The sequence below is a fragment of the Paralichthys olivaceus genome, chromosome 13 (assembly GCF_024713975.1).
Source record: "Paralichthys olivaceus isolate ysfri-2021 chromosome 13, ASM2471397v2, whole genome shotgun sequence".
Classification (NCBI taxonomy): domain Eukaryota; kingdom Metazoa; phylum Chordata; class Actinopteri; order Pleuronectiformes; family Paralichthyidae; genus Paralichthys; species Paralichthys olivaceus.
The window spans coordinates 12354206-12376449 of NC_091105.1; the positions used below are offsets into that span (position 1 = coordinate 12354206).

Here is a 22244-nt window from a genome sequence, read left to right on the forward strand (position 1 = left end):
CCAAATTTGAAGAAAACAGGTGGTCTAGAGATATTGTGTTCACAAGGGGACAGGCGGGTGGACAATCCCAAAAAATAATAGAAATAAAAATTAGGTATGATCCTTTTAACAGTAACTTTGGAAAAGTTTAAGAGGAGATGTAAAATATTTTAATATGTTTCATTATTTCACAGTGAAAAAGAACAGCACAAGTCATTTTCAGCGGATTTGTTTTTTTGGCAAATGACATTTGAAATCCAGAGACAATGTACCATTTATAGCATTTACTGTAGCATGGTCCATTCCACAGAGGTCAACGTCTGGATTGTCAAGGATTATGAGGGATATATCTGTACTGAGATGCTATAATAAGGGCAGTGGAATGAACAAAAAGCCCAAGTGTAGTCTTGATAGAAACAGAAAAGTTAAGATAAAAAAGACCATGCAAACAGGCACAAGGGGTGAATTAAAATGTTACAAGTACAGAGAAAGACATAAGAAGTACAATACTGGCATCCTGGTGTGTGTGTGTGGTGTGATACAACCATGTGTTGACTATTCTTAACATTTTCTTACTAAAACAAGTGATTTGATTTAACTAAGCCATGAAAATGCAACATATTCAATGACAAGCAGGTCGACAGTAGAACATAAGCACCCGCACACAGCAGGACGAGCCAGACAACACATGCAGGAATTTTGAATAATTGCCCACCTTTTCCAGTACAGTGAAAAAAAGAATAGCAGCCACAGATGGACAGGGAGAGAGAGTATAAATCACTCAAGGTCACAACGATTCACAAAATATTCAAACAGTACAGTATCTCCAACATAACATTCTCAAAAGTGCTTAAACTGTGTGCTTCGCTTTGTTCCAGGTCAAACTCAAAACTCAGTCGATGATCTGATCAAAGCTAAAGCTGTCTTGCATTGAAATCCTGTCCACATTCAAGTTAAAAAACACAAAACAAATGTGAACACCTAGGATGTGAATAGACAATCTGTGACAGGTACTAATAAAAAAGACTTTTAAGCCTTTCTGTGCCAGAAACATAGAGGCTCCAATTAATGTGATAAATTCCACATAATGGCTTTTAACATAGAAATGTGTTGACCCAACATACTGGAGATGGCTGGTGTATAAACCAGTCAAATGTACATTTACCATCACTGATATACTGTATGTAGTTGATATATTGTAGGATAAATGTTTGTAAATTATAGTTCATCAGCTACTATGATGCATGCAGTCACATCTAGAATCGTCTCTTTTTATTGCCACCTCTTTCTCCCCCTCTCACACAAAAACAATCCACTGTTTCTCACTCTCGTCACACAAATACACAAACCTTTGATCAGTGATTTAGGAGCTTTAAGTACTACAGCACATGGTTTAGTGTGCATCTCTGTAGCCCAACCCTCAGAGCACCCCTTAATAACACTGCATGGACCTGGTCATCCACTTAGTCCCTCCCGTCTCCACTCGCTCTACTATAGGTGGGGGGTGGGTGGGTTTCTAGACTTCAATAATACCAGGGCGTGGTAATATCTTCAACCCCCTAGTCAACCTTTGATCCCTCACACCTAGCTCCTCGGGGTGAGTTTAAGAGTCACCCGCCACCTTCTGGCTCTTACTGGCCGTCCAGGCCGTTGATGGATTTGGTCTTTCCTGGGCCCGTCCCTCTGCGTCTGGTTGTAGGAGTGTCTTCATCCACCTCAGTCTCTCCTGAATTATGACGATGGCATAATATTGAGTTTATAAAAAAAGATGTAAGTGAATTTTGTGCATTTACAGTGTCAGACTGAGACTCTTTATGTTGTTGATAAATGACCAGTAAAGACACTGTACCTTTAAATACTTCTGACACATGGTCAGCAAATTCTGTGTAATTACTGTCCTCGCATTCGGAGAAGCTCTGAGAGATGAGAAGAGGTTCAGACACATGACACACACACCATTAACTTGACAAGGAACATAGAAAAGGTAACTGACACCAGCAAACGTTTCAGGGAATGGGACTCAGAGTTAATATTGTCTGAGATTCGTCAGGAGACTGCTAGCTGACTCTTCAGTCGTGGCACATGTTATATTACTGGTTTTTGTTAAAGAAACAGCTTGATGATAGTAGCTGAATGTTTTTAAAATTTTAAAAATAGATCTATTGTTCCATAATTCACTTCAGCCACTGATTCTTATGTTTCTATGTATGTTCAGTGGTTTTTTTGCCATTATCTGCTTGTATCTATTTGAAACCCTTTTTTATTTCATTGCCGCCCCTCTTGACCACGACCCCACAGCAGAAGAGATTTTGTATCTCAATGGGACCATCCTGCTTAAATGAAGGTCAAATTACTTTCTATTGGCTGACAGTCACATTAATTCTAATTTTCTCACATTCTGTTTGGAAAGTGTTTGCTGGAAAGGTACAGTTTGTCCATGGACTTGGTTTGGATAAAAAGTGAAAATATATGGAGCAGCAGCTGGTTTGATTATTGTTGTAATTGTTGATTTGGTCTGTTTTTAGTCTGCCCCACAAGCATAAATATAAAGAAAAAACATCTCCCCTAGTTATAACGCTTGGTGGAACATACAGTAGTAAGATCGCTGTGGGGACTTTTACAGAACATCAGAGCTTATTCAGACATGAGAACAACATGTTAAATAGCTTTCACATTTACATCAAAAGGAGCACAGGTGCATGTGTGTACACATGCTGAGTTTTAAATAACACAAGGACTAACTAGTTCCTTATAAACTTTTTCCAGGACATAATGTATCCATGACAAGATCAAGATACTTTTGATAAGAACCCACCATCAATTACTTTTTGTAATCACCTATATGAGAGACTTAACAAGGTCAAAGACACATATAGACATACCTTTTGTCTTGGACCATAGTTTTCTGCATACCACACCATTACATACAGGCACAGGAATGTAATGAAGGCCTGGAAATAGATAAACCATAACAGAGGCTGGTTAATAATCCATGGACAGTAACTAAAAGTTTTTGGTGAGAAAATGTTTTAAAACAAAAATGTGTTGGTGGCAAAGATAAGGCTCAAGATTTGATGGATTAAAGCATAAAGCGTGATGAGCTACAGTAGACGACAGGAAATCACTCTGATACAGAAACCTGGGAAATTCTGTTCTTACCAAACAAAGTAGCCAGAGGATCACATAGAGGATCTGTGTTTTTGAGAACAAGTCCTGTCCAAACTTAATGCAGGCCAAGGCCTCCAAGAAAGCAATAGCCCTGTGAAATGAAGGGAGGACAAAGCAAACATGCACAACTGAAACCTTTGACTCATCTGCAGAAGACTGTTAAATTAACTGGGAAAAAAAGCTCTAAATAATTATACCTGTATGGACACCACAGGTGAACTACAGTTCACACACAAATATGCAGGGGGTGCAACTCATTGTGGGGGTCTTACTTTAAAAGCTTTAGTCAAGGCTGATATTTTTTACAATAGGTTTCACTCACCCAAACACCCAACACTGGGTCCCAACTCTCTTGCATTGTGTGTCTGTCAGGTACGCATAATACTGCCTGAAGCAAAAACAAACAGCGCAAACGTTAACAAATTTCCCCTGCTGTTTGACTGACTGACTTTTATCCAACTGTCAAAACAAGGAACAGGATACAAGCAGGAATCAATGTTCTACATCTTAAAAAATGTCACAATAGTTTCTATAGGGAGCAGTTCCCTGCTGAAAAAATTGTGTTCTTACCTCACTGTTGGAGCCGTGATTATACCGACAAACAAGATTCGACACCAGCTTAGAGCGTGGCTCGCAGGAAACACAAAGATGTGCTTGAGGAAGAATGTGTTCAACTCTGTTAGCTGTGAATAAAAGAATACAACAGACAGAAGATAATGTGTGAAAGCTATGAAAAAACATATTGTGTGGTTTATAATTGACAGAAGAGACATTACTGTCATTTAGACTTAAATGTTTTGCCTTTTTAGACCCAGTCAGACAATATCACATATATTTTATCAAACTTTTATGCAATTAATAATATTAAATGTGAGTTTTATTGTGTGGCTGAGGTTCAGCACTCTAAATATGAGCATTATTTTCACTGCTGAATCTTGTTTTAGGGACTTTTGCCTTGCATCACGTCAAACTAAAGCTAAGTTAGATATAGTCAGATGGCTAACTTGGATAATCAATAGCATTCCGTTGTGCAGAGTGACTTAAGCTGGGCTCAGACTACAGGAATTTCTGGCCAATTTAACCCAGAGAATCGTAGCAGAAATCTGGTCTGGAACCTTGGTTATGATGTTTAATTATCTTAAAGTGTGAGGGGTCACAAAGCCGTTCTTAAACCTCCTGAAATACCTGCAGAAACAAAGGGGTGTCCCAATAAATGGTCCAATATGTATAATCGGTACGTTTTTTAAATCTCCTGTAGTCTGAGACCTGCTTTGCAGTGTTCATGTATTTGCAAATATCTTTCACAACAACATGATGTCATAGAGGCAGAAAAGTGCAGGTGTGGAAATAACTTTTTATGACAGCTCTGTTCCATTAACATGTGCCAGCAAGCTGTGCCAGTAAGAGGGCATGGCCCAAGCAGTGCCCTGAAACTGGCACACCTTCAAGAATGCAGCCATTAATGTTGTTGCTGTTAGTTAAAGTTGAAATGGGTGCTGTGAGTAAACACTACAGATAATGAGGCAGATGCATTGAAAAAGTCAGTTAGTTCAGCCTGTGGTTAAACTGTAGAGACTGAAAATTATTAATTAAATCTGGGCCTCTCTTGATCACATGTATGTAATGTCCAATAAAATAATGTTAGACTGGTTTGGTTTTATGGTATTTATAACGATGGCTTGAGTAACCTTTCACTGGTTATATACACAGCATATAAATTGTATAACATAATCTTGTTGAAACCACTTTGGGTTGAGCTTAGGACACTCACAAAGATCAACACAAGTAACACTTGATGTAACACATTGGCAACAACATTGTTCATTCATTTTGAGCAACGCATTGTCAAAGTTCATCTTCTCCACAATGGAAGAAAATGAGAGGAAGACTTGCAACTGTGTTATTCACTCATTTGGCCCGAAGCCTGTGTGGTTGAACTTAGAGAAGAGCTGCTACACTGTCACCACACTGAGCAGAGCAGAGCTGTCCCCTTCTCTTCAGTTAATTCTACTACTGGTAATTACTCTTTAAAGGCTCAAGAGAGTTGGGATCTTTCTGAGCAACAGAGAGAATTACAATGTTGTTTCATCACCATACAGAAATTGGACAAACGCCAGTTTTCATTGCCATGGCAGCCAGCGGCGAGAATTGTTGGCACCCATAGCTGACTCTCTAGTGGAGTGCAATGGAGCTTACTCAAGTTCTCTATCCTAGGTTTTCTCATTACCATGAAATACCCTCTAGTAATCAAGCCCGTCTTTACCTCTTATGGGATTAGCTGTTAACATGTAGACAGAAGGATACTCATTCATTATATGGATCTATGTGGGACGGAGGTTTTAGATTTCAACAATGGTAGAGCCAATTAGATTAGCACGACTTAGCACACAGAGTGTATCGGATGATCTCCGACTAGTCAGCACTTAGTCACCATGAGATGGCTAAAGAGGATTTCTCACCGACCCACCTGCCAGATGATCATGAAGAGATAGACGCCCATCACGCGCTGCAGGGAAGACTTTGGGTCAAGCCAGCGTACGTAGGTCCAGCTTGCAGGGGTGAACTGTAATGCCGCTCGTTTGATCTTGCCAGTGGTGGTGTGGATGTCCCTGGATGAAAACACGAGAGAAAGATTTCAAAAGCATGCAGATGGATTTATAACAAGTATTATGTTAGTGCAGCAGACAAAGGCAGGTGTAAGTAATGCCACCACCTTAATCATTTAGTCCATTCATCCCTGATGAACAGGTGGGATCATATTACAGAACAACAATTTATGAATCTTAACTGTTCTACTTATTCTGACTTTACATATTTTAAAATGGATCTACCAATGATGTTAAAAAACACCATTAAGAGGAAAAAAGTCAAAGTAAAGCTGCTGTTCATAGCTTCCAATAAAAAATTCTTAACACAGTTGTGGATAATTTCCAGACTGCATGGTCATACTTAATACTGGCCCAGTGGTAGGTCCTCATCTCCAAAAAGCGACAAACAGTCATGCCAAGCCAGATGCCCCCTCCGTTACACAGCAGAATATCCAGAATCACCTGGTCCCACCAGCACTCAGCAAAGTTAGGCAGCAGATGCATGAAGAACAGCTACGAAGACAGGAGAACAGAATGGTATCAGCCTGCAATAAAAATTTTATTAAATCATTTTGAAATCTATAATTAAATTCCACCAGATAAACCACTTATCAGCAGCTTATCTGACCTTAAAATGTCTCTTTAAAGGGGAAAGAGACAGAGGGTGTGGCAGACAGAGATATAGTGATGTCAACATTCAGCTGGTGTGTGCCTCTGTACCTCAGTTAGCTCCCAGGTAATACTGATGGTCCAGCACAGGCCATAGCTTCGAATCAGCAGGGCCTTCATACCCCAACCCCAGAAATGGCTGAATGCAAAAATGTCAAAATGGCTCAGGATTCTCTCCCAGGTGATGACATGGCAGTTCACAGCATATTCCTGCAGAGAGCAGCGCACACAGCCTCATTACAGTGATTAACAATCCCCTGATAGCAGATCAATCTGATTTTCTGTTAAAGCCAAAACCACTCACCATTACGTCTGCTTCTCTCTTGGCATAACGCAGGTTTTGGTCCAACCAGTACATCAGCTGTTTGACTTGCTGCCAGTTGAGGAAGATGATGAAAACCAGGAACAGGAAGTAGAGGACACTCAGACCTGAGCAGCAGAAGGACATGACATTAAGTGGTGGAATTTAAGGTCGGAAAACAACAGCACTTTTGCTCCCAGAGACTCAAATACTCACCAAAAACGATTCGCCATATCGCTGGATGTGGTCTGGTGAATGGACCTACATGAACATGATGGGAAAGATTGTACAAGATAAGCACACGTTACACATCCAACAAAGAAATCAACTTTTTGTAATATGTCACTTTTCTTTTATGCACAATTAATCACAGTTTAGAATCATAGTTTAGAATCACAGTTTTTCTTTTAGAAGAAAAGTTTTACAATCCCAGTGTAAGAACTGCACAAAAAAAAAATAATTCCATCAGTATTCTAATTGTTCACTTTATTCCTCTCATTTAAATACCCATTCTGACTCATGCAAAAACATTTCATTCGCTAAAAGGAATCGCCTTCAGTTAACCTGCCCAAACAAAACAATATCTCCAGAGCTTTTTTCTTTAGTTTATTACCAACCGTTCGGAAATGCCAAAACACTGATGACAAGGAAGAAGGAGATGACCAGGATGAGCCCCACCCAGAGGTTACTGTCAGGGTTTCCATCATCTCTGCAGGAAGAGGGAACACAAGTCAGAAAAGTGGAAGTTATTATGTCCCCTTAACAACTGTAGAGATGTGAATGTACCTCACGTGTCTTCAGGTTTCACATAGCAACTAACAAACTACATTACAGTAGATTTTAAAAGGAGAAACTGTGGTTTCTAAAGCTCCTGAGCGCCTTAAATATAAGGTTTCCTCGCTAGTTGCATGGTTGGAGCTAACAGCAGCAGAGGAGGGGGGGGGGGATTATATGAAACAAACAGCTTTCTTTATCAGCTTAGGTTGAAGGTGAACGACGGGAGAAAGCGAAGGAGGCCAAGAGGGAGAAAGTTATCTCCGTGTGAAGCTGCTTTCTGTGATAAAACCCGGCGAAGACTCACAGAGCATCACTGCTGCTGTTAGCTAACAATGCTAACCCCCACCCCCACCGAGCTAGCGCCGCTAGCTGCGTGACCGTCCTACCTTGTGAAGGCGAAATACATCAGACTGAGCACCGTGCATGTTAGCAGCGTGATGGTGTGCGGCCTGTAGAAGAACTCGATGGTGATATCCTCGACCTGCTGCTCGTTTATCATTCGGAAATGCATCCTGTAGTTCACATCATCCTTGCTCAAGGTGTGGGAGCCGCTGTAGACGGAAGCCATAGAAGGAGGCAGCCTGGAGAGGAGCAGCGGCGGCGGCAGCAGTGGCAGCAGCACCTAGACCCGGACAGACCGCTGCAGCTCACAAGAAGCACAGAGAGCAAATCATATGAATCACATGTCCTGCTGTGCACCGTGGAGGCAGCTCAGCAGGGGGACAGAGGTGCAGGGTTAATGCAAGACAGTTACTGGGATTCTGATGCTTGCTTTTGATTGGTGTGCATGTTTTCTGGGAGGGGTCCCAACGCGGAAGAGTCCACATGACCTCCTTCATCGTAAACAGTTTTTTTTTTAATGTGACCTCCACAGACTCCACACAGAGACTTGTACACTTAGTTAATCTTAACTCTTCAGATTGTACAGTCACCTCTGCTCACAATAGACTACATGGATTTAACTGTGCAATAGTAATATCTGTCTGTGCAATCCCATTGCCTGTGAATGTGCAATCATGTCAACTGTATATATTGTTTTTACACTCTATATATTATTTCTACTCTGTATTTGAAATGTCTTCGTGTTTCTTTTGCATATTAACTTATTTATTACTCTTACCAGTGTTAATTTTTTGACTGTCATCTTTGCTGCTGCAACACAGTAAATTTCCTCTCTGTGGGACTAATAAAGGTTCTTCTTATCATGTTTCATCTTATCTCACTTCATCCTATTTTTATTTTATCTTATCTTATATTGTCTTCCTTTGTCTTGGATTGTTTCGTCAGCTCTTGTCTTGTCATACACCTCCTGCCTGATCAAACTGATCAAATATATATGTATACATATTGAAAAATATAAAATTAAGTATACTAGTTCAACATGTCTGGCAAATTCAACAGTGAATGAAATATACAATACTTCAACAAGATGTCTTGTTTTGTCAGGATGACAACATAATCCCAGATTCATTGAAACACTTAAACGTTGCCAAGAATACATTTTTAATCCACAGCGACAATCAACATGAAACCCAGGTGCTTTTTGTGTTTTACATCCACTAAACTTTTAAGATTATTTATGCATTTTGTAACATTGTATTAACATTCTAAATTGGCCACTGCCAGAAATTTTGAAAATGATTACCACTTTTGTGCTGCAGAGGGCGACATTAATCTGCGTTTCAAAGAGAATAACGGTCATCAAAGAAGAGCAAAGAAAAAGTTTTCAGGCTTTACTTTTTTACATTTTTATTCTAATTTCATAACTTTGTAAAGTGGACTTGGGTACCTTGAAAGGTGATTATTGTTATTATCATTATTATTGTGTATTATTTATTATTATAATGCTTTACTATTGTTATTTAAAAAAATAATTCCTCTTTTTAAATTCAAAAATTTCAAAAATGATTATCATTATAATGATGACGATTTTTTCCCTTCTTCTTCTTTTGATTATTATTGTGACTAGCATTATTACTATTATTACTAACATTATCAATACTTCTGTCATCATTATAATACATTATATAATTGCTGCTAGTATTGAGTAATAAAGGAATTGTACACTGTTATTACTGTAATTTCCCCGCCCTCCGTGTCTTGGGTGGCCACGCCCCGCTTTGTTACTGTGGAAACCGCTGAGAGTGATGAGAGTAGTAAACCAGTCACTCAGTTAGCTAGCGGAGGTTAGCCGGGACTGCTAACTTCAGATCAAGAGGGTTTTACCTCGGCGTCAACGAAAACTTCCACAATGCGGAGGTGGCTCCGCTTCACCTTAAAGGAAGTCAAACCCCAGGTACGTCACCTCTTTCTCGTCTTTCATTTTGAGTGAGTGAGTCAAATGTTTGCGGTCAAATTCATTAGCCGCCGCCGGTAGCTCGTCAAGGAGCCATTAGCCCGCAAGTCAAAATCTCAGTGGAGGTAAAGTTACCGTGTCCAGAGGAAACTCAGCGGGACGAAACCACACGGACCCACCGCCATGAGCACGAGCCTCCACACGCTACACAGGACCGAGAAGGCTCCGTTTCTAAGTGGAGCCTGTAGAATAGGTGGAGGTAGCTGAGCAAAGCAAACACATTCCTGTTAGAGACATTTCTACCGAGCGCAGAAACACACGCAGGGACAGGTTACTCTGTTGAAACATGACGGCGGGACACTGTCTCACATCCGTGGTTTTAAAGCTCCCTTTATTTTGTTAAACATTATCTCACACGTGATCCCATCTTAACATGAAGCGTTCAGATAAAGAACAAGTGAGAAATGGGACTTAACTATCCCCAAACCAGCTCACGTCACTGTGAAACACCGCATGCTATGTTGGAACTGTTGAGCAACAGCAATGATGTCCTGTGGTTGATTGCTCAATGCGACTTTTGATCATGCCCTTTTTTTTTTATAGTCTGCCAGTTTTGTAGTTCAAGGTTTATGGTCTCAGGTGATGTTACTTCTACAGATCCAAGGCAAAATGTTAAAAAACCGCTCGAGCCTCTGTTAGTTCTGTTTAATAGAAAACATTTTATAACAAGTTGAAACTTGTTGCCAGTAATCTTGCACCAGAGCAGGGCAACACTTTTCTGAAGCCAGGAAATGTTTTACTCTCCCTTAATGGGACCTAACTGCACTGAAATATTTGTATGTAATGGCTATATATTATACTACAACAAATGAAATATTGATTCTTTCTCTTATCAACTAGTATCTGTAATGTGTGAAAATGATGATTGTAAAAAAAAAAAAAAAAGTTCATAAAATATTAAAAAATTTGGCCTTTTAAACCATTGCAATGTGCTATTGTATATTTTTTAGCTTACCGTCTACTTGCCTGTTATTCTGCAGGTTGATGAGTGACTCAGTGGGTCTCCACACGCTTGGACCCTGATTTGTCCTGAAGTACACTTGGATGCACGTGCACAGACTTCCCCTGACCCACAGACTTCTGCTGACCCACACTCTAATCTTACACAATCCAAATACTGCATGTTCACGACCTCTGACACACTGGCAACAACGGCAAAAACAGCTGCTGACCTGTTCTGCACATACACAGGGTCACTGGAAACCATACTGCAAATATTGCCATTCCTCTTCTCCCTTCTCTTCCACTCTTCACCGCTCCTCTCCTCTGCATACCTTTGGAGCTGCTTATTGTGACCATGACCACTGCCTCCTCCTCAATTATTTGTAATATATTGGCTTCAAGCCCTGAATACGTGGACCAGCAGAGATGCTCACTGATTAATTTTTCTGGATATCTTGGGCTCCTCTATGAACATTGCACGCTCTATTAGGATATTATAAAATACAACGTTGTGCTTACATCTAAAAGACAATAGTGGCAATAAGTGATATACACTGATATATATGTATCCTGCAAACTAAATGGTTCCATTTAAGTCAAACCAGATGATAATGGAAGGTGAAGCAGAGGAAAGGGAAGGTTCTGATCTTCCAGAGAAGAGAAAACCTAAGGATGATGAAGAAGAGAGTGAGCAGGAGGTGGAAGGCAGACATGTGCAGATACCTCTGCATCGCTGGGTGATGCATGGGGCAGTGATGTTTGGACGTGAATTCTGCTACGCCATGGAAACAGCCCTGGTGACGCCAGTGCTGCTGCAAATAGGTAAGGAAACACAACACAGTCATTTAAAGACAAGCACACTCCTGCTCTTTCTTTTCTCAACAAAAGTTTCAGTGATGCTATCTTGTTGTGTATATATAGTATTCATCAGTCTACAACAAAGTGTAATTTGATTGTCACTGCATTTGCCTGACCAAATCTATTGATCTCCCTGGCTGCACCACTATGTCATGTAACCTGTGTGCCCAACAGGGGCTATGCTGTTAGATGTCAGTTTTGCCACCATTGCAAAAATGGAACAAAAGCATTTTTTCCCTGGCTAGGTATTGCAAGAATTTCGACCACAGCACATTTCTGTCTCACTGTTTTCCTCCCTGCTCACATTATTCTAAGAAAGATTATGTGTACAAATAACTTTCAACCAAACCCCATCTGGGGTGTTTTCTGAACACATCCACTTAAGTGCTTTACCAATAACGTCTGTGGAAAATGTATAATATGTTGTCTGTACATAATAGTCAGTCAAGTCAATGGTCAGACCCTCAGAGAAAAAATATTGTTGTAAATTAGTTACCATGTACACACTTGTACTAGTCTACTAGTAGTCACATAACCTGTCACATACCCATGGATCTTTGTTTCCTCACTCTGTCCATTGAGTGTTTCATCAATGTATGAAAACACCTCCTTCAGAAACATTAACATGTCGAGCCTGAATGAAGTACACCAAGTTTGAACAGTTGAAACATTAACTCTGTGTTTTTATAAGGTTCACTTTGTTCACACATGCTTTTGCCAAGCTTGACCATGTATTTATTACTGCAGTCTCTATTGGATTGTGGGCAATATATCAAATATTCACAAGAAATTGTCAGAAATAACAACAGACAGAAATGCCAGAAATATAAATTCCCATGGTTAAGTTCTTACTTGTGATTAATGGCACCCAGGTTAAATCAGGATTTGGAGGGAATCACATCTCTGCCATCCGCTCAGTTCTCAGCCAGTATGAGTCAGTACTAGAAGATATGAAATCATTCTGCTTATCTGATACAGCCAGTCCAAAGGTCTTCATGCAATATTTCTGAAAGGGATTGCTGTAGCCCTGATTGGCAGCACAGTAAATCCACCATTTCAGGCATGTTGGAGGCTGTGAAACATGTCAAAACATTAAGTCAGCACAAACTAAGAAGCACTTTGACATCATGTTCACAAAATCATATGTACTGGTAACAAAGTTGGACCATCAAGTTATTCATATGCCAACTTTTTCAAAAGCTGCAGGACATATCCACCCAGTGCCCAGTTTGTGTACAGAGCCACATTCAATAAAGCCTTGAAATAAGTGAATACTTGAGTTATAGAGAGATTTAATCAAGCTCGGGTCAAGCTGCAGCAGCTTAAAGATGTACTGATGCACAGAAACATAATCAAGGTGGTAGATTGAAGTATGCTGAACTGAATTCAAGACTAGCTTTGTTTGGGGTGAAGTACCCACAAACTCAGATCCTGCATTGTCACTTTAAAGTACTTAAGTTTTACAACACTGATCTCAAGCAGGAAGTTTGCGCAGCTTCCTGCAACACAAACTTACCTAATGAATATGTCCTGGTTTTGCTTAAAGGTGCCTTGTAGATCTTTTGTGAAACAAGTTTATCGGAAATTTTTTTAAACAAACATTGCTTTATCTGTGTTAATTTTCTAGTCAAAAACTCCTCAGGGTAACTTCCTGGAGGTCTGTTGACATAAGAGTCTGAGCAGCAATGGGAAATATGGATATTAAGCAATAAATTAATCGGCAGCTTTTTTTATTTAAAAGTGGAAGGAAAGCAGGAGTGGGCAAGGCATCATGGGTAACAGGCTGATTCCATGAGAACCAGTCAGCCGACATGGAAATTAAGAGCTCATGTCTATATATGGGGTGGAAAATTGGTCTCACAGAGAAAGTTTTTTTTAAAACCATAACTGATGTGAATTGTCTTACATACATTTTACATACATACCAAATCAAACCGTCAAACATCATTGGTATCAGTTTGTTTATAAGTATTTCTTTTGACTGGGTGAGCTGGAGGTCATCTTGTCCACTTTCCTGGCTGGTTGCTGGATATTTCTGTCTGTATTCTACCAGGTCTGTTGGTTCTTTGGTTTGCAACTTTTATCATGTGCCATGCTTTTGTGAAATACTGGAAAAAAAACTCAAACTGTGTTAGTTTCTGCAGGACAAATATATGAAATATAGCTTCACGATGAGTTATAGCACAAATCATTTCTGCTTGAAACATAATTGCATTTTTTTTTGAATTTGCACCTTTTTGTGGATTCATAGAACAAGTCAAAGCATTGCTGCATCAAGTGCATATGTCCTCTAATATCCCTTTATCATACTTTTGTTTTTTAAGGTCTTCCTGAGCAATATTACAGTTTAACCTGGTTCCTCAGTCCTATACTCGGTCTTCTCCTCACACCCTTGATCGGCTCAGCCAGTGACCGATGCACTCTACGATGGGGCAGAAGACGGCCATTCATTCTGGCCTTGTGTGTGGGTGTGCTGCTGGGAGTGGCACTGTTTTTAAATGGATCATTAATAGGTGAGCAGAGGGTTTCAAATGAAATCAAACACTATATATTTGGCGACTACTGTTTTAACCTCATCATTGTATATTATGTGGTTTTTTTTCAGGCCTTTCCATTGGTGACAGCCCCAACAACCAGCCAATTGGCATCGTCCTTACTGTATTAGGTGTGGTGGTGTTGGACTTCAGTGCTGATGCCTCTGAGGGACCAATCAGAGCTTACCTTCTTGATGTTGCTGACACTGAGGAGCAGGATATGGCCCTGAATATTCATGCGTTCTCTGCTGGTATGAACACACACGCCAGGCACATGGACTTGTTTAAATATCAGCTCTAAGAGATTAGTCTGTTATTTTATTTGCCCTTGTTTCTGGGCATTATAATTAAAATATGTACCTGTGTCTACTCCTGTTGCTCCAGGGCTCGGTGGAGCAGTGGGCTACATGTTGGGTGGTCTGGACTGGACTGGCACAGCTCTGGGCCAAGCATTTAAGTCACAGGAACAGGTTCTTTTCCTGTTTGCGGGCATCATCTTCATTATCTCGGTCACGCTGCACATGCTCAGTATCCCAGAGCGACTTTTCACTACATCCAACCTGCTTAGAGTCACAGGAAGTGGGGAGTCTACCAGCCAGTTGTCTTTCAGGCCCGTTTGCCACATTCCACCTTTCCTTGATGTGATTGCAGAGGAGGATGCTTCAGCTCAAGCCACATCCCAGGAGAACAATGAATCAGACCAGGAGGAAATCGAAATGGATTTCCTAACTGTGGAAAGAGTGCGAAGTAAAAGCGACTCAGTCTTAGCCATGCCAGTGGCTGCGATTGACCTGGATCCTGACCTTCACCCAGATGCGCAGCTTTTCCTGCCAGAGATGCATCACTTTATACCAGAGCGTCAGGGAAAACTAGAATATGCTTTCAAGTCATCAGACAACAGTATTTGGACGTCGTCTCCGCCTGGTGGATCATCCGCCCTGACTGATGTGATGGTCTTAGAACCAACATACCCTGAGCTAAATGATACAACAAACTGTCCTTGTTCTCTCCTTCAGAGCAATTCTGGCTATGAGGGCTTATATCACCGACAGGTGAAACTTCTACAGTTACACATGATGTTTGTGTTAAAATACCTTCACTGTAAAAATTGTGACCAAGGCTTACTTAAAAAAATGATGGCAACAAAGTGACACATAATCTAACTGTGCATTTTAAATGGTACAAATTTAATTAAAAGGTCTGGAATAATTTAACAAAATCTAAACCAAAACATTTGTCGGATTCGGTATATCACAATCATTTTTACAAGGAAGACATATTTACATTTACTAATTATCTGAGCAATACTTATTTAGATTTACTAATTATCTGGGTGAAATTAATTTAGATGTACTCATATTTTGGTCATGTTTAGATTGGTCATTTATCTGTGTGATTCTAATTTATATTTACTAACTATAATGGTGAATTTGATTTGAAGTTATTTTAGAGTCACTAATTATTTGGGTGAAATTGATTTGAATTCACTAAATAACAGTTCATATTCTAACTTGTATTTTAGCACATTGTTGCTTAGTTCAACACATTTACGATGATATTCTTATTTATCTCTACATCTAATACTTGTTTCAATTTAACTGCACTTCCACATTATTAGATGTCACTTTGACGCTGACATAATTTTACTTTTTAAAATTAACTTCATTTCATTCCTTTTTAGTACAACAGTAAACTTAAGTTTGGTCAACAGATCACTATTGCATTTATTTGTATAACTGTGTCCAAACATGTTGAAACAACAGTGTTGAAGTGAAACATGACAAAAATAACACTAAACAGAAGGAGGAGCTATAAGAAAACAATGGCAAATCCAAAGGTTGTTATAAAAAAGCAAGTAATGATAAAATTCTGCACTGCAAAATATCTGGTGTGCAAACCTTTACTCAACATGCACTATATGTGAAATTTGCTATCACAGCATATTGTGTATTGGATAGAAGTTTGAACTTGACAAACTACAATCAACGATTCTTCATACAACTCAAAAGAAAATGATCTTAGCATTGCTTCAATAATCAACATTTTATGAACAGATAACAGGGAACTAATTAGAAGTAATGAAACACTCTAGGTCAACAGTAAATTTAAAGCCTGCACAGACACAAATGATGTGATTGTTTCACATTTTCTTAATATATGAAACTCTTTAGAGACAGAAAACTGTGTTGCAGATATCTAAGATGTATAACATGTCTCATGTGGTCTCTCTGCCTCTCTACCATCCCAGCAGGTCAAGGCTGCCAATGGTATCAATACTTGCGTATCCTCTCCTGATCACACCAATACAGAGAAAGGCCACGCCTCCAGTAAACCCGGGACCCGCCTCTTGAGCACATCAGTTTCATCAAGGCCCCACCGACACACCTTTTACAGACAAGTACAATTTGATTTATAATTTATTTTTTCAAATATATATTTTATTGAGGATCAATGATACAAGGTATCCACAGAGCAAGAAACTGGAGAAAGTTTTTGTTATTTTTTCCTACCTCTTGAAATCCCACCCCCCACCCCATCTCTGGGTGATAGATGCAACAAAAAAGGGCAAAAACAAAAAACACACACTGAGGGAAAAATAAGAGAAAATTAAATTGGATAAAATAATAAAAAGGGGAGAAAAAGAATACAGAAAACTGTGCCTCAGGGCTCAGCCATCCAACTCTTCAGGTACTTATACAGAGAGTCTATGAGGGACGGTACAGGTTTCTGAACTTTGTCAAATTTCTTTAGAGAACCTCTGAGAAAACCTTAACCTCTCCAGCTTTAGATCGTGTAGAACCTCTTTGATCCACTGATCATAAGATCGGGGCAAAACGTTCTTCCAGTTTAAAAGAATTAGACGCCTGGCCAGCAGGGTGCAGGAGGCCATAGCATGTTTTACTTCATCGGTTTTACAAAATGTCTTATGTGAAAAAAATGAGAGGTGAGATGTTGGTAGCTGAAAAAACCCGAAACAGCAATGAAGGCTTCAGGTTGCGACTGTACAGGGATGCATCGTGTTCTAGTTTTTTCGTTTCACTGGTTCTAGATGCCATACTTGTGGGCACAATTTGCTCATGTACCGTTTGTTACTTGTTCTCGCAAAGCTGAAAAAAATATATTGAATAATGTGTGATGGGAGCAGGAATAAACTTAACTTCTTAATTCTCAAGCCAATCGGAAGTCCTTTATCTTTTTTTTTTAAGTTATTTTTTTTAACTTTCTAGACACCACAGTTTTTTTTGTGCGAAAAAGCTGATGTCTGTCTTTTTTTATCTCCAGCCTTCCTTTACCTTCTCCTACTACGGACGAGTGGGATCGCAGCGCTATCGACTTCGACGGATGGCAACTTCGAGCCATCGGCCAATCACCACTTCCCGTAGTCTGAACGATCTGAGCGATCTCCAGCAGCACCCAGACAGGAGAGTGTTGCAGCTATCGGCCAGCAGTCTGTCATCTGAGGGCTCAAGCAGTGAGGGAGGACCGGACAGGGGAACAACTGTTCGACTGCTGTGGTTGTCCATGTTGAAGGTGAAATAAAATATTTTACCATTGCGTCACCGTTACACATATTAATGAAGCAATTTTCATTGTGGAAATCATCATGTCATAATTTCCTCTTTTTTATGTAGATGCCAAGGCAGCTGTGGAGATTGTGCATATGTCACCTCCTCACATGGTTCTCCTATATAGCTGAAGCTGTGTTTTATACTGATTTCATGGGGCAAGTCATCTTCCACGGAGACCCCACGGTAAACATTTACCCACACACACACCCTTGTGTCTTCATTAGCATTTAAAGATAGTTTTATAATAGTATCTAGAAACACTACAATATCAGTTATCCCACTTGAGGTCACGTGAATGATAACATTGCTGCAATTATTCCACTTTCTTCAGGCACCAGCCAATTCCACAGAGCTACAGAATTATCACAGAGGAGTACAGATGGGCTGCTGGGGACTGGTGGTCTACGCTGCTACTGCTGCCGTCTGCTCTGGTAATACACTGCTTCGATTTTTCGATCAGGATTTACCTAACTGATGAGTGATACAGTAACATTTTTCAAACCTCTCTCGACACAGCCATCCTTCAGAAGTACCTGGATAATTTTGATCTGAGCATCAAGGTCGTATACATCGTTGGTACTCTGGGATTTTCGATAGGTCAGTTATTACAGAGAGATAAACAGCTTTCGGCAGTAGAGTGTGTTACAGTAGATGTGGGAGCAGATGCACATATTCTCAATGGGTATGCAGATAAAGGGAAGTTAACTTTATTTAAATTACTTTTATTCCCTTTTATCATAGGAACAGCAATAATGGCGATCTTCCCTAATGTCTATGTTGCAATGGTCATGATCAGCAGCATGGGCATCATCTCCATGAGTATCTCCTACTGTCCCTATGCCTTACTGGGGCAGTATCACGAAATTAAAGAGGTATGTTCTCCCCAAAGCATTTCACTTACTTATCAGATCATCTAAAGAGATTTATATTTGCAGCTGAAGTTACAGTTTCTCTCCTCTCACGTTTTATTCCTCAGTACATTCACCACAGCCCAGCGAACACTCGAAGAGGTTTTGGTATTGACTGCGCCATCTTGTCCTGCCAGGTGAGTGTTCACTCTTTTTAGACCCAAACTGAAGTTTCCTGTTTTGTCTTACCTTCAACTAATTCAACTATAATATCCAGTTAACATTTAGAAATGAACAACATGATTGTTGTTGATTGAACAAATCCACAAACAGCATTGTTTAGGCTTTGGTCTATCGTAACATGGTCATTTTAATGATAAAAGCATGAGTGCCACTGTATTTTATGTGATTATGGTCATAAACTGTGTTTTTCTCCATTTCCAGGTCTATATCAGCCAGATTTTGGTTGCATCGGCCCTGGGAGCTGTGGTGGAGGCAGTTGGCAGCGTGCGTGTCATTCCTGTAGTGGCCTCTGGTGGCTCCTTCCTTGGCTTCCTTACAGCCTGTTTCCTTGTTATTTATCCCGATATGGAGCCCAGCAGCTCGCAGCAGGACAAGGGTTTGGCAGATTTGTCTGGAGAATCAGAACAGAATGGAGAAAGGACCAGTGATCAGACAGTGGCTCTGCTGAACCTCACAGACCAAAACGGTTTGCAGAAGAAAGAGAATCATTCTGTTGCCTAAGTATGAACAAGGAAACTGGTCAAGGTTTATCCATGTGAGGATTATACCAAATGCATCCAGTTTCCTTTTTTGATGGTCTGTGCTTTTCTGGAGGAGGATGGAATAGAGGACTGACAAGAAGAAACAAGCTCAGTTCTGTGCTGCTCTGCTTGTTTTGATGCTACCTCAACTTTAAAACAAATCAGTGTTTGGATGGATCATGATTAATTGTTTAAACACAGGACTGTGTTTCTATGATGTTATACAGAGGCAGCTGGACTTGTTGTTTCACTTCTCGTCTGTAGTTCTAACTGAACTTAAAATGCTCTGTTCTGACCTGGCATTGACATCTCTCCTGGGTGATCAAATCACGCATGACCACATTCTTACAACAGTGTCAACATGGGAGACACGTTCTGATACCAGGGGTAAACTTCCGCCCTCCGATCTGTCCACTTGTGATCAAGTCACCAGAGACACATGTTGACGCCAGGTGTAAACATGGCTCCAGAGAGTTGTTGAAGTCACGTGAGCTGGTGACATGTGATTTGGTTTGACTATTGAAACTAACTTACCTCAGACTACTGAAGTAAACTCAGTTCTTTTGGGAAGCACAGAGCACTTTCTGTCTCACTATTGAACAGTGATGTCACACTGATCTTACAGAACGATGTAAAGTTTGACAGTTCACTTCATGGAGGCTGCTCTATAACTGCTTAATAGACAATCATAACACTGTAGAATCTGTGCAATTCTGCTTTAGTTCTCTACTGAACTCAGATGTAGATATTTGTTTCAATCTGTTATTTTATAACTGCCACACAGTTTCCAATCTTCATGTATAGGTTTCTGCTGTTGCTATAGAATTACACAGAACAGTGTTTTTAAATTTCATTTATTATTCACATTTATGACTTAAGAAACTGTTAGTGTGCAGTTAAAAGTGCTCTTCTATTATATTTATTTGTTTCTTGCCTTAATAGAAACAGAACAAATCTGAATGCCATCTCTTCTTATGATAACAAGCCACAGTGCATCATGCTGTAGTGACGAGATGAACCTGCAGCTGTTGGCTGATGGCAGATTTTGCTTTGCAATCGCTGTGACTTCCCTCTGTAAATGTTAGCTTATTTATCATGGCCTCTCAAGTGGTTTGAGTTTTTAGTGGAATTGTTTTGCAGGGATTTTTTTTTCGCAGTGTTGACTGAATTCTAAATTATATTTTGAAATATACATTCCAAACACAGTTGAAATGGGGAACTAGTTAGTGACGAGCCTCTGCTCATCACTATCTAGTACCCTAACTAACTAGGACTTTGTACTTTGTAAAGAATGCCTTGCTTTGTGTACTGTGCCTTTGTGATCATTTAACAGCTATGAATCTGTCGTGCTGTTCGAAAAGGACAAATAAGGAGATGAACCCATGCTGCCACACTTGAACACATATTCAGTTTCACAAATCTAATAAGCTACAGACATCAGGGTAGACTCTACTTTGTGAATGCTTTTCTTATCACTGTTTAGAGTTGGTGTAAATGCCCAGAGCCTTAAACTCACTGATGAGAGCATTATTTGTTTAATTTTGGAGGATTGATGTCACATGGTCTGTAAAAATGCTGCATATTGAATGTTAGACAGGACAACTTCTATGCAAGGCCAGCGACTGATCTACGGGATGCAAACTTGTAAATCCCTTAGCTGCTGGACAATGCTCTCTGTATTTATGGGGACCTTGTTTTACTGCTAACTCGGCCAGTGCTTTACCTGTCATGACAGAAACATATCTTTTATGGTGTGTTCACTGTCATTTAGTATTTAAGGCCTCAAGAGTTACACAACCTACTTTCTAAAGGGATCATCCTCATTCTGTGGAATTCTGCTACTGTCTACTGACAAATGCTGAGATAATCGGTCCGAGATGAAATATTAAATCACTAATTTTTAACTGTAAATAATGCAGAGACTTCTAATAGGGAATTGTTCAGAGGCTGTTTTTGACTAAGAGGCAAGGCGTCACAGTTTATAATTTTGTAAACTTAATGTTTTTCTAAGGCACGAGAACAGGAAGTATCCAGTCTGGAATCTGATGTTAAAACTTTTATTTCACTTTATTCGTTCAGGAAATTGAAAGAGAAAGTTTTCTTAACAGCTTCCATATCTGTTACAATAACACTGTTTTTCATACGAAACTACTGAATAAGCAAAATAATTATGTGTGACCTTCTTGTTCAAATTGTTGACTTTTTGATTTAATACAAATGTAAAGATGTTTGGGATGATGGTCTCTGTCACTGATATGGTTTCTTTTGCTGCTTCTTGCTGCTGTACAGAATTTTGTACAACAAAATCTCGGTATTTTTATACCAATTATTTGAAAAAAAGAGACGATGACTACACGCCCCAGTTGTTTGTGTTTTTATTAACAACCTCTCACATCACTGTTTAGCTAACCTCACCATCAACAGGTGTGGTAATTGATTTCATCATTACATCAACTACTGCTAGTATGACAGAAAAGTCTCTCTTCATAAATGTCTATTGAGAATAAATTTATGTTACAACTTATGCAAAAATATTTATATATGGCTAAATACCAAAATAACTAGAAATAATAATAGATTCATTTACATTATTTCATAGGTTTATAAAATATAAAAAATATAGAAGCATGAAATGTTATTTTATTTTATGTCTGCATATGTTGATGTTTAATAGTTGTAAAAAATGTAAAGTGAAGGTTTTTAAATTGCATCATTGGCTTCAGCACAACCCATTTATCATGGCAAACATATTAGAAACATCCAGTCTGTATGATGGTTATTTTATTTATTTGTGTTTCTGTCTGACTCAGTTAAGTTTGCTGTTGAGTGTTGTGGAATAGTTGTAGACATTTTAATGAGTGGAAAAAAAGGCAGCATCTGATTGGTCTGTT

The 22244-nt window shown here is 39.5% G+C and overlaps 2 protein-coding genes across 3 annotated transcripts; one reads left to right on the forward strand and one right to left on the reverse strand.

The window, feature by feature from the left end:
- Positions 1 to 126: 126 nt before the first annotated feature.
- Positions 127 to 9625, reverse strand: ptdss1a (phosphatidylserine synthase 1a). Its single transcript, XM_020093412.2, has 13 exons — positions 7869 to 9625; positions 7323 to 7414; positions 6922 to 6966; positions 6709 to 6833; positions 6456 to 6614; positions 6097 to 6248; positions 5615 to 5756; positions 3718 to 3830; positions 3470 to 3535; positions 3139 to 3238; positions 2862 to 2930; positions 1829 to 1895; positions 127 to 1705 (listed from the first exon to the last, which is right to left on the reverse strand). The coding sequence occupies exons 1-13, from the start codon at positions 8048 to 8050 to the stop codon at positions 1611 to 1613; spliced, it is 1407 nt and encodes a 468-aa protein (XP_019948971.1). The 5' UTR covers positions 8051 to 9625; the 3' UTR covers positions 127 to 1610.
- A 1736-nt stretch (positions 9626 to 11361) lies between these two features.
- On the forward strand, positions 11362 to 21708 carry LOC109633528 (solute carrier family 45 member 4-like). 2 transcript variants are annotated; one of them, XM_020093477.2, is made up of 12 exons: positions 11362 to 11602; positions 13963 to 14151; positions 14244 to 14423; positions 14557 to 15224; positions 16421 to 16570; positions 17455 to 17703; positions 17805 to 17924; positions 18073 to 18172; positions 18258 to 18338; positions 18483 to 18613; positions 18718 to 18786; positions 19034 to 21708. In XM_020093477.2, the coding sequence occupies exons 1-12, from the start codon at positions 11362 to 11364 to the stop codon at positions 19331 to 19333; spliced, it is 2478 nt and encodes an 825-aa protein (XP_019949036.2). In that variant the 3' UTR covers positions 19334 to 21708. The 2 variants fall into 2 exon arrangements, with proteins under 2 accessions (XP_019949036.2, XP_019949037.2); XM_020093478.2 differs by having other exon boundaries at positions 16424 to 16570.
- Positions 21709 to 22244: the final 536 nt, after the last annotated feature.